At 52.0% G+C, this 12,639-nt stretch overlaps 1 protein-coding gene across 2 annotated transcripts; it reads left to right on the top strand.

Moving 5' to 3' along the window:
• The first annotated feature begins 1,919 nt into the window (after positions 1-1,919).
• On the top strand, positions 1,920-11,977 carry KYAT1 (kynurenine aminotransferase 1). Of its 2 annotated transcripts, XM_059486468.1 has the most exons (14): positions 1,920-2,038; positions 3,538-3,659; positions 5,933-5,991; positions 6,921-7,071; positions 7,358-7,507; positions 7,854-7,940; positions 8,046-8,174; positions 8,435-8,555; positions 9,162-9,238; positions 9,466-9,555; positions 9,898-10,084; positions 10,285-10,361; positions 10,482-10,568; positions 10,955-11,977. In XM_059486468.1, the coding sequence occupies exons 2-14, from the start codon at positions 3,576-3,578 to the stop codon at positions 11,021-11,023; spliced, it is 1,368 nt and encodes a 455-aa protein (XP_059342451.1). In that variant the 5' UTR covers positions 1,920-2,038; positions 3,538-3,575; the 3' UTR covers positions 11,024-11,977. The 2 variants fall into 2 exon arrangements, 1 of the variants encoding a protein (XP_059342451.1); XR_009419782.1 differs by lacking the exon at positions 10,955-11,977 and having other exon boundaries at positions 9,898-10,109; positions 10,482-10,524.
• The last annotated feature ends 662 nt before the right edge of the window (positions 11,978-12,639 follow it).

Raw genomic sequence — 12,639 nt, 5'->3', positions numbered from 1 at the left:
ACCCTCCCTTACGCCGCTCCGGCGCCTTTTGTCCGCCCTGCCCGCAGCGGCCCCGCCCCGGATCTGACCTCACCCGGCCGGCGCTGCCACCATCGCCTCGTCCCGCCGCCATCTTGGGGGTGGGCATGGCGACAGGGGTGCGGCGCCATCTTTGTGCAGGGCGCGCCCCACAGGGGAGTGAGGGCGGGAAGAGCGGGGGGGAGTGAGGGCGGCGGCGCCATCTTGGTGCCGGGCAGCGCTTAAAATGGAGCCAGTCTTAAAGGAACAGAAAGGATTCAGCTGCTGAAAAGTTTGTGGTGCCTGAAAAAAGTGATTCACTGGTAGTTATTTTTTACTTGTCTGACGTAATGGAGAACACTGTGCAGCACAATTTCTTTTTAAATGAATAAAGGACGGTTCAAAGGCATTAGTTGTAATTTTATTGGTGTACAGCAGGCAGTTCTGAGTGGTTAAGTGCAGCCAATTTTAACTTGTCTACACCAGTGATGTGTGGAACAATAAAGTGCATCTGTGGCTTTCTAGGAATATTATAAGTCTTAGCAACTTCCTGTACCCACAGGCACAAGACCTATACCAGAGGAGCTGGGATCCCAGTGCCAGCACATAGGGCATTAAACTCTTATCAGCCCAGTGCAATAGCTAATTTTTTTTTTAACTCAACGCTAGTTAAGAATTGTTCATGTCCCAATGCATTTGTTAAATTAAAATTACCTGAAGAAAACTAAGGTCTTAACTTTCTTTGAGTTTCATAGTAAAAAGTACAAGGTCAGATGTGTCCTTTACATCACTCACCTCATCCTGAAATTTCTGCTGAATTTCAAGAGGGCATTAAGGTGAAGTTTCATTATACTGTTTGACCAATATAATGTCGGAATCCTGATAGAGAAGTTGGGGGTTTCTGTCGATCCCTTTTCCTCCCTACTCCTCCCTGCTCACATCGTTTTCCTTGCAGGACCTTCTGTCATCATATCCACCCTGAATCAGTTCAACTCATGGACCTGACAGAAAACTGGCCACTTTTCTGCCAAATTGGCTTTTTTCTAATATGTCTAATCAAACTAGTTCAGTTCAAGGGTAAACAACAATCAGGGAAGGTACAAGGCTAGTGGAGGACAGGGCAAAGAAAGCACAGGAAAAAATGCCACTGAGCCATTCGAAAGCTCCAGGTCTGATGTGAACATTCTACAGAAACAAATTTTCCTTCTATCTGTTTGTTTCAGTGTTTGATTTAAACAGAAATCTAGACAGCTGAGTTTTCCTCTCCCTGCAGACATTCCCTCCTGCTTAATCACCTCAGGGATGCCTGAGGGGTGTCGCGTTGGGATTGGGAACCTTTGGCACAGCGGATGCAGCCGCTTCCTTTCCCCATGGCTCATTTTTTCCTGCTGTGAAACGGCGACAGAAAGTATTCAGGAGACTTACACGACCTGACTCACGGGTGCAGGTCAAGCCTTGTCACTAAAGGAAGAGGGAAGAGAAGGCAGTTTTTCTCAACACCTCACTGCAGCAGCTATCAGCCCTCAAGCACTGAGGGAGAGCTCGGCTACCACCCACAGCCCAGGCCCGGGCAGTGCTGCAGGATCGTGGCAGGAGGACCTTACACTTATCCTTTCCCTTCTCGAATAATATTAAGCCTGCAGGACGAAGTTTTTGAGAGGATTTTGACTTAGAAATTCATTTTCCAAAATGACAAAAGGCTTCACCCAAAGGGAAATTCCCAGCCATTGCCACGCTGAAGTATTTACATACCACAAAAAAATATGCCACTATGGTTATCCCAGCATGAGCTTCCTGCTGAACACAAGCTGGGATATTTCCCCAGGGAGCCGAACCCCTCAGAGCGCAGAGCCCTCAGAACGCTTTTCCCCGCCAGGCCTGCAGCTCCACTCCCGCCTTCCTGCGGCCTCAGCGGCTCCTCCCAGGAAGTCCCAGCGGCAGATGAAGCCTTAGGAGCAGAGGAGAAGGCAGAATGTGTGCCAGGGCAGCCTCGGCGGCTGTGCCAGCCTTTGCCGCCTAAAGCAGTGCGGCCCAGCTCGATGTAAGTTGTTTTTTGTCCCCGCTGTCCCTCTGGCAGCTGCTTTGTCCCTCAGTGTCAGCTCCTGCTGGCGCTGCTGCGGCTGCTGCTCTAGCCCTGCACTCGCCTTGGTGCTGTGCTCCTCCTGGGGCACATCCAGGGTCAGCCGTGTCCCCAAAGCCTCCCGGGTGCTCCCCTGAGCTGCCAAGGGGGGGATCGAGGAGCACCGGGATGGAGGAGGCGGCTGGGACCCGCGGGCTGGAGGTGGTGAGTGACCAGTCCCCGAGGTGACCTTCCCGGCTGTCACCTCCCGAATCCTCTGCTCAGCCCAGTGCACCCTCCCAGAGTCAGCGGTGGTGACCCGGGTGCTGCCCTCAGTCCAGCGCACAGCTCTTACACAGCTCTGTGTTTGCTGCTATCTGATAAAGCCTTTTTTACAGCCGCACTTTGATTCTGTCCCCTGAAGGGTAGGTCTCCTCATTCCAGGACTCCTTTGCTTTGCACCCCAAAGCAGTGTCCCCCCACATCTCAGTGTCATGCAAGCACAAGGTGGAGATTTTACAGTCATAAGCAATATGATGCTCTGGCTTCCAATTTTTCCATAAACTGTGCTATTTTTTTCCCACTTGGCAAACAGACGTGAAACCCCACTGGTCTCAGCTGGCATCTGCTTCACACTTTTTTTTAGAAATAACAAAAAATGCAGACACTGGGGACTCACATCCTGCATGTAAGGATGGAAAGTGCCCGTATTGAGAGCTTACCTGTAGGCTGGTCAGCTTAAAATCTGTTTTAATTAATTTTTTGGCAGATGAGTAAATTAATTCATGGCTGATCATAATAAAGGTGCATACATCCTCCAGCCTCATTGCTTTTATCTCAAGTACCTAACAAAACATTCACTTATTTTAGCTTAAATATTGCATATTTAAGTAATGCTGTAGGATAGTCGAAGAAACCTGAGGTGAAGGAACAGGCTGCATTTTACACACAGAAATCAATTTGTTTGGGGCCTTGAAGGAAAGATATTCACCAAAATCACTTTAGAGATAGAAGGTGTTTTTTTCCTGTTAATTAGAATAAAACTTGTGACTAAACCAGAGCTGCAGCAGCTGCGAGGCCAGAGATACTCTGATGGGTCAGGAAGGTGAAAGTGTTGCAAGGGAGGAAGGGCAGAGGCGAGAGTTACCTGGGCTCAGTGACACTGGATGGGAGGATGCCCTCTCACTGTGTCCCTACCACTCCCATTGGTGCAGAGGAGAACAGGGGAAGCCTGGACTGGAAGAGAGGAGGCAGAAGTCATGGTTGCCCTTGTGATCCTGATCCTGTGTGTCACAGGCACAAAGTACAGCCCCAGCACTGGGGACATTGCAGTGATGACACAAAGCAGCTCGCTTTGCCTTTTCCTCTCTGTGGCAGAACAACCTCTGCTTTGGGTCTGGGCCTGTCTGATCCCAGGCACAGGTGTGCTTTAACCCTGTGCAGCAATTGTCTCAGCCCTGTCCTTTGTCTGGGAATTGCAGGTGTGTGCCTGCAGGAGTGAGAGAGCCAGAGCTGTGGCATGCTCAGGAGAGCGGGACCGTCCCTGCGCCACTTCTTGCTGGAGAGGAACATCAGTGCTGGACACAGCTCGTGCTCCAGAGAGGTATGGAATGCCCAGTGGCATGTTCCTGCCTGGCAGCCTGCCCAGGGCAGCTCAGAGCAGACAGAGCACATTGGGAAAAGCCACTCTGGTGCAATTTCCTCTGTATCTGCTTATTTCCAGGGAGCATTTAAAGGATCCTCATAAGTAAGGGGATATCCTTCATAGAGGAGTTCTGGGGTTGCTTCTTCTGATGGTCTCTACCTCAGAGAGCCTCTTGGCTTGCAAAGTACTTGGAAAATATCAGCATCCCACTCAGAGATCTCAACATGCAGAGCAAGGCAGTCACACACAGCAGAGAGTCAGTGGTGGAAGATCATGGATGCCAAGTCTTCTGCACTGGCACCCAGCTCTCCTGTGTGGCTGCCAGGCAAACTGCCCCTTCTGTCTGGGGACAGAACAGGCTGAAACAGATTTAAGGGCTGCATGGTCCTGAGCCTGTGTTGCTCTCTGTGGCAGCATCACACACAGGCTGGGATAGGATGGGATGGAGGGGATATCAGGAAAAAAGCATTTGTTATTTCTGGTCCTAAAGCAAACAAGGCCTTTCCTCAGAACTGGGAATTTCAAGGCTTAAGGCACCTTCTTCCCTCTGATCCCCATCACACTTGGCCATCTTTTAAGTTCTCTGACCTGTGGCCTTCAGCAGCCCCACTTTGCAAGAACAGCATTGGAGCTGTTAATATTTTACCTCTAGCTATCTTTTACTTCCCAAGCCATAAATTCTTCTGCTCCCACCCAAATCAATCTCAGGCACCAGTTCTTGTGACTGTAACAGCCACGAGCTTGTGCAGAAGGAGCAGAGCTGAGGGAGAGGAGAGGAGAGGAGAGGAGAGGAGAGGAGAGGAGAGGAGAGGAGAGGAGAGGAGAGGAGAGGAGAGGAGAGGAGAGGAGAGGAGAGGAGAGGAGAGGAGAGGAGAGGAGAGGAGAGGAGAGGAGATGCCATGGATTCAATGACTTCTTGTCATTGGCTGCCTGCCTGGTACCAGGGTGGAGCAGAGTCCACCTGGTGCCCTCTGAAACACAGAGCTCCTCAGCTGGGTGTTTGCAAAGATCTCCAGTAAGGGCTGAAGCTGTATAAAAATCCAAGGACCTCAGCACAAAATATCCTTGGGGCACAGCCCAAATTCTGGAGCAGTGCTGGAAACAGCAGAGGGGAGCAGGTAAGTCCTGTGCAGCTGAGTGTTGGGAGGAGGCTAACCCAGTGTCCCCCTCACTGTCCTGGCATGGCAGAGCACAAACCCCTGCACATCCCCTCACCTCAGCTGCTTTCACATGCCTTCCTTGTGCCAGTCCAAATGTATTTTATTTGCTGTGGTGACAATGGCTTTCTGGACTCATTGCTTCAGGGCTGCCCTCCTCCTGCCCCCACACTGGCTCTTTCTGGTGCACTGAGCATCATTTGTCTCCAGTTTCCAGCCCCTTCCTTGTCTGGTGCCTTTTCCCTGCACTGCTGAGTTACTAAATTCTGTCTCTGCTGCTTTTCATCATCCTCATGATGAATTCCCCATAAAGCACATCTAACTTTCTCCCAGTGTGCTTATCCATCTGGAAGGAGGGTTTTGCTTTCAGTGCTTCCTGCTGTCTTTCTTTCCACTCCCCTGAGCCATGATGTACATGGAAATTTCAAACCAGCCACAGCTTGGTACCTCAGTGTGTCTGTACCTCACTGACCTCTGTGCTCTGCTCTCTCTTGCCTGTACCTAGTTACTGCTTGGGTTTGACATGAACTTTAAATAGAAAACTACACATTTTGTAGGATTTAGAGCAAGCCCCCTCACCAAGCACTTCATCAGGACAGAAGAGTATCTACTTCTGCTATTTCACAGAGCAGCGTGGAATAAAATAGTTTGTTCTTCTAGGAAAAGGGGATATTTCATGGCTTGTAGAGTAAGGAGGTCCTTCCATGAAGATGGAGAGGTTGTGGAAGGTAAAAGCCTGAGGTCTGGGGTCCTTGGCCTGGCTGTTGCAGCCTGGATGAGCTTGACCCCATGACTAATCCAAACAGGGAATGAGGTTTAAGGCATTGCCACCTCCCCAGTGAGTGTACAAAAGCTTCTCTTGTTCATCTATTTTCCCAATTCTTGTTGAAACTTGTAAGTGAAAGCAGAAACCACTGCAACAGTTATTACTGCTCCAAGATCAGTCAGGAGCAGCCCATGAAGCAATACTAAGGGCACACCTTCTGGTGGGAAAAAACTTCCCTGGAGAGGCCACAGCCCCTTTGTGGCCTCATTTAAAAGCTTCAAACTCACTTTATTTTTCACTCTCTGCAGGCAAAAATGTCAAGGCCAGTGCAAGCTCGGAGGCTGGAGGGAATAGATAAAAATATCTGGTGAGTTAAAAGAATATCTGGTTTACCCAGGTGGTAGATGTGGTTTTAAGCATCCTAAAACCATATTGAAACCACAGCAGCCACCCAGCACAGAGCAGAAGTTTCCCTCAGCTGCTTTGCACGTGTTCAGGAAGCACATGAGAGCAAGTTTGTCCCAGAAGACTTTACCATGAGTCAGTGCTGTACCTGCAGCTCTCACTTCAGCATGTATCAGGTTTTTTGCACCACTGGGCAGGCAGAAGCACTGCCCTCCCTCTGACCCATCCACCCAAACCTGAGCCAAGTGTTTGCTGCACACTGGCTGCAGCCTGGCACCTGCTCCAAGCTCACCCTGGGGCACCACAAGCAGAGAGGCAGGGCAAGGGCTGCTGAAAATGCCATTCCCATCCTGCCAGGCACAATGTGGCATTGGGAAAGTTGTGTGCTGGAAGAAGAGATTCAAATGGTCCTTCCCCAAGGCCCTGCTGTGTCTGGGCTCGAGCTACAAACTGCCAGTGAGCTGGCTCTTGTTTGGTTTGAGATGAGCAGCGAGTTCAGCCCACCTTGCCCTCTGCAGAGGCCTTCACAATGTCTAGGTGCTAAATATTGCAGAGCTGGTATGAGCTTGAAAATCTCCAAATCCCCTCCTGGTCAGTCCAGTGTGATCTGAAACACCACAGGCTTTCAGCTGTGACCACACACTGACCCCAGGAGCTGTTTGCTGGGAGAATGAATTAAAACAGTTCCCCCAGTGCAACAGTTCATCATCCTTGGTTTAATTGCAGCAGGTCTGAAGTGACCTGTGCTGGGTCCTGCCTGCCTGTGAGCAGCAGGATGGCTCTGCAGGAGGGACACCAACCCCACTCCTTCCTAAGGGATGCTGTGAGCAGACCCAGTGCCAGCACACTGCTCCCACCCTCTGAAAGTGCTTTTGTTTCCCTTCTCTCCAGGGTGGAGTTTGTAAAACTGGCTACCACCTACTCCAAGGTGAACCTGGGCCAAGGCTTCCCTGACTTCCCTGCACCAGAATTTCTGAGAGAGGCATTGATGAGAGCCCTCAGCGGGGGGAACCACATGCTGCACCAGTACACCCGTGCCTTTGTGAGTGACACATCTCCCTGCCAGCACCACCCCCTCAGTCCCCACCAGCCCTGGCTGCTTCAGAGCTCACCAGGCAGCAATAAAGACAAAAAACACGAGGCAAAACACACATCCAGCCTTGATCCATACCCACCGTTCCCAGTAGCTCCCTGCTTTACTGGGATGTTTGAAGCAGCCAGGCTGGAAGATCTCACAGGGCTCTTGGCTTCCCAGTCCCCTTCCAAGGGTTCATCCTTGGTTTAGGAATCTTCTGCAACCCAATTCCCACCCTCCTCTCACCCTACAGGGCCACCCACCTCTGGTGAAGGTCCTGGCCCAGTTTTTCGAGAAGCTGCTTGGACGAGAGCTGGATCCTATGACCAATGTGATGGTGACTGTGGGGGCATACCAGGCCCTGTTCTGCTGCTTCCAGGCTTTAGTGGATGAAGGTGATGAGGTAACCCAAGATAAGGGCTTGTAGCACTGGCAGCCTTCCCCCAGGCTGGTTTTCATTGTCCTTTTCCAAAGCAAAACCAGTTTTATTATCCCCATTCTGCCATACTTGAGCTTCCAAAGGAAGAAATTACTTGCTACAGGGCACTGTCTCATTTCTGCATAAAGCAAAATAACCCTTTTTGTCCTGAGTGGTGGTGTCCTTCCTGACACTCCCCAGAGGCAATGCAGGTTCTCCATTACAGTAGCAATTAGGGATTAAAATATCCTGTCCCTCCCATTGCTCTCTGCACTCCTCAGGGAAGGTCTGAGCAGGACCAGGAGGATGCTGACATGTCCCTTTCTTCCAGGTGATAATCATTGAACCATTCTTTGACTGCTATGAGCCAATGGTGAAAATGGCTGGTGGGACACCTGTGTTTGTGCCTCTGAGACCGGTGAGTGGCTGGAGAAGGGAAGAGTCACAGCAGTCAGCAAAGAGGTGAGTGGTAAACAAGGTGCAGAGGTAGCAAAGCAAACCACGATTGCCATGTTCTCTCTAGAATCCTCCAAAAGATGGAAAATTGATGTCTAGTGCAGACTGGCAGCTGGACCCAGCTGAACTGGCTTCTAAATTCAGTGAACGGACAAAAGCCATCGTCCTGAACTCGCCCAACAACCCTCTGGGCAAGGTAACACTGCTGCCCCTGCTGGGCCCTGGAGGCTGCTGGGGTGCCTCAGCCTGCCCTGCACACAGGGGATGTGGGTGCTGTGGGAGCACCACATGCTGTGCTCAGTCTCCTGGTGGTTTAAAGCCTTGTCTTAAGGCTTAAAGACAACTGTTAGATCACTGCAGCAGCTCCTGCCCCTCCCTGGCATGGGAGATGGGGCCAGGAGGACACTCAACAACCTGCAGGGACAGGCAGGAGCTTCTGCTGTGCCTCTGCTGCAGGTGTTCAGCCGCGGGGAGCTGGGGCTGATTGCAGAGCTGTGTGTGAAGCACGACGTGCTGTGCATCAGCGACGAGGTGTACGAGTGGCTGGTCTACGACGGGAAGCAGCACATCCGCATCGGTACGGGGCAGGGCCGGGCTGGGCAGGGCCGGGCTGGGCTGGGCGGGGCCGCAGGGCCAGGAATGGGCACTGCACTCGGCCCCTGGAAATCCCAGGAGCTGCCTGCATGCACAGCTCTACTAGGCATGAATCTCCCACTGGAAGGATTTTGCTGCACTTCAGTCTCCAAACCAGGCCCTAAACAGAAGCTCTGACTTCAGAGCCAGAGGGGAGATCTAGAACAAAAAGCTGCTTGGCTCCAGTGAAACTGATTTTTTCCCATGCTTTGTAAAGCCACAGTTTTCTGAATGTCTCTAGTTCCCAGGAAATCCATTTCAACACAGTTTCAGCCTGTTCTTCCAGTTGGAGTAACATGCCATCACCTCGATGCAGGGTGATGGTGCTTGGCATCTCTGAGAGCCCCTGGGGCTGGGTACATGCCTGTGAAAATGCTTAATTAAAAGGAGTTGCTCTTGAGAAACCTGGCTGCCTGTTTGGGATGTGCTTTGAGGCTCATCCAGGTGAAAGAGGTGCAGTGAACACTAAAGATCACCGTGGATTATGGTGACAGAGGGCTCAGCCCAGAGGAGCATGCTGAGCTCTGCCATTCTCTCCTTCCATTGCCAGCCAGCCTGCAGGGGATGTGGGAGCGCACGGTGATCATCGGCAGTGCTGGGAAGACCTTCAGTGCCACAGGATGGAAGGTGAATATCCCATGTGGCACCTCCTTGTGTCCCCATCCCTGTCCCTTTGCCACAGCACAGCACTGGGGACACTGCCCACGCTCAGCTTTGAGCCTCAGGGTCAAAGTACCAGAGGCGCTCCATGAAATTTCTGTCTGTAACATACAATGAAACCAGCACAGGCACAGAAAGGGGAGCCTGAGCAGGCAGCCAGACTCACCATCTGCCTCCTCCTCTCCTGGCTGCAGGTGGGCTGGGTTGTGGGCCCTGACAGGCTGCTGCAGCACCTCCGTACTGTGCACCAGAACTCCGTGTACCACTGTGCCACCATTGCCCAGGTAAGGCAGCTCCCTGAGCCTGGCCCTGCAATGCCCAAGCCCTCGGAGCAGGGGTAAGAGATGGTCTCTTGCCCACAGCTGACCTGAAAGGCACACACAAGTGATTTGTGGTGCTCTAGAGAGGCTCCTTCCTTTCTCCCTAATGTTGTTCAGTGTCTGGGAGAAAGGGGAGAGTCCAGCCTGCCTGGGTTATATTCCTTATCTTGCATTGACAAATCTAAGCGGCAGTTCAGAGGGGCTGGAGGCAGAGAGCTCCCTAATCACCTGTGAATTGCAGGAACTTCAGTTCCCAAGGAAGCCCTGACCATCTTCCATTGGGCACTGGCTCCTCTCTCCTTACAGGAGGCCGTGGCTCAGGGTTTCCAGAGGGAACTCACGCTCTATGGAAAACCAGAGAGCTACTTTGTCCAGCTGCCCAAGGAGCTGCAGCAGAAGAGAGACTGGCTGGTTCAGAGCCTGGATGGGGTGGGCATGAAACCCATCATCCCAGAGGGCACCTACTACCTGGTGGCAGACATCTCCCCGTTCAGTGAGTCACCTGCAGTCCTGCCCAGGTGGGCTGGGTGTGGGGCATGGTGCTGCTGGCAGGGACAGGAACCTGCATAAACCATCATCAAAGCAGGGTTGGGCTGCACGTTCCTCATCCCAGCTGCAAGGACGTGGGCTTGGGGATCAGCTGAGGCACCTGGCAGCTGCCCCAGCCTCTGTCCTGCTGTGCTTCTCCTGCAGAATCTGATGTCCCCGATGTCCCCAACTCAGATGAGCCCTACGACTCCAGATTTGCAAAGTGGATGGTCAAGAACAAGGTAAAAGGGTCTGGCCCTTCCTGCTGCCTTTACCCTGGGTGGGCTTGTGCCCCCCCAAGCTCAGGGCTGGGGCACAGCCCCAGAGCAGCACCCTCAGCTCTGTGTGCTCCCTCTGCCCAGGGCCTTGCTGCCATCCCGCTCTCCGCTTTCTACAGCGAGGCCCACAAGAACAACTACAGCAATTTCATCCGGTTCTGCTTTGCAAAGGTGAGATGTGGACAGCACTGAGGAAGGCAAGGTTGGGAGCAATAATCAGGGCTGGTTTAATGAGAGAAATGCCAAGAGGAAATGCAGGATGGCTCGGGCATTGGAGCCCCACCATGACATCCCAGCTGGAGCAACCTCTCCTGCAGACACATGAGCTGAGCTGGGGGCAGCAGATGTGCCAGGGCCATCCTAAACTTGGTCCTATCAGCATCCTACATTTCTTGGCCAAGGAAGGGACTCTCTAGGTGCTCCTTTAGCTGTGCCTGTCTCATACTGAACCTGCAATGCTCCAGAATGAGAACAGGATTTTTGTATCAACAATGGCTGCAGTGAGGGGGAATAGGATTTGGCTGGGAGCCACTGACCAAAGCTGTGGTATTTTTTAGGAGGAAGCTACACTGAAGGCAGCAAGTGACATATTGCAAAAATGGAAACAGGAGAAAACCAGCTCCTGAATACACTGAGAGAGCCAGGCTCTCCTTGGTCCTCATCTGCCCCTACTGCTGTTCTTCTTCACTTGTCTACAAACTTTGGTATGTTCTTACTTCAGTGCTTTCAACAACATTTTCTGACAGACAAATGGTTAAGTTTTTCCAGGCCCAGGGCCTGGGGGACATTTTCAGTCACTGTGAAATGATTTCAAGAAGTGAGACTTTGTGTGCACTGACAGCATTTGACATTTCTTACATGTGGAAACTTTGCTAATCAGTTCTGGGATGCATCCAGCAACACACAGGGTGGGGATAGCTCCTGGGCTCTGTCTCATCATCAAATTCTGAAAAAGTGTTTCAGGACTTACCTTTAAGGCTGTGCTGGAGGGTTAGTGTGGCTTGTCTTGCTTCACATCCCCACTCAGGGCAGCATTTCCACCAGCACCCATGTTCCCACAGGATTAGACAGCATTACCAGCCAGCAGTAGAGTGACTCCTATGATCCTGATGATTACAAACCCAGTGAAATGACATTTCCCATCATAAACTATTTTCCCACTATTTTTTTCTTTGCATCTCTGGGGAAAATGACCACACAATGGTTTCTCTCAGGAAACAGGCTTTCACCAGTAGCCTGGCTATTGTCAAACCTTCCAAATTACTCCTGGCACTTTCTCAGGGCTGGGCAGCATCGTCCAGGCTGCAGAGCAAAACCTTTTCTGGCCTTTGACAAGTGCACACAGGGGAGGATGAGCCCAATGGCCTTGGCTGCTCCTACTGCTGGTGGCCACCACAACCTCCCACCCAGTGAGCTGGTCGGGTACCATGAGCAATTCTGGAGGGGAAATTCTTGCACCAGTGTCGATTTCAGCCTGGGTAAGAGTGTAAAACATCATCATCAACCACCTGGGAGTTGTGTGCAGCAGACTGTGCAATGAGTGTTTGTAGCAGTTAAATTATTAAAGTGGAATTACTGCAGTCATGGAAGAGTGTCTCTGTAATGACTGCAGGGCTCTCCTTGAGAGCTGCCTCATCTGTGCTGGCTCCTGTGATGGTGGCTGCTTGTCCCCCTCACGCTGGTGGGGAGAGCTCTGCAGGATTTCTGTATTGGGCTGCAGCTGGTGATGCCAATCCCCTTGGAGCAGAGCTGCACGGAACAGCAGGAGGGAGGGAGAGAGGGAAGGAGGCAAAGAGCCACCTGCCCTTCCTGGTGTCCCCTCTCACCTGTGTGTGTGAGGGTGCTGCTGATGCACCCATGTAAGTACCAAACATGGGGAGAGTCACAGTCGCTGAAACAGAGAAAGAACCGTGCAATTAGATTGTTGATGTGAAGATTAATTACAACACCTCCACATGCCTGGGCTCTTACCTAGGCCATGACACAACCTGCAAAGGGCAGGGTGCATCCACATATGGTCTAGAACACACGCAGGGCTCGTGCAGAGACTCGCAGACGCGAGCACACAGATTTTACGCACACTCCCACGTGGGAATTGTGATATTCCTCAGCGCCCGGGGCTGTGCCTGGGGTCACCCATCCTCCCGCGGAACGCGCCCGACCCTGCTTAGCTCCGCCGCCGCGCGGGCCGCTCAAACACCAACCACGTGGTTTCTGGCTCCTCCCCTCCATGGGCGGAGCC

This window comes from Ammospiza nelsoni, chromosome 20, assembly GCF_027579445.1.
Source record: "Ammospiza nelsoni isolate bAmmNel1 chromosome 20, bAmmNel1.pri, whole genome shotgun sequence".
Classification (NCBI taxonomy): domain Eukaryota; kingdom Metazoa; phylum Chordata; class Aves; order Passeriformes; family Passerellidae; genus Ammospiza; species Ammospiza nelsoni.
The sequence above is the reverse complement of the archived record's forward strand: the minus strand, read 5'-3'. Positions and strand labels throughout refer to the sequence as shown.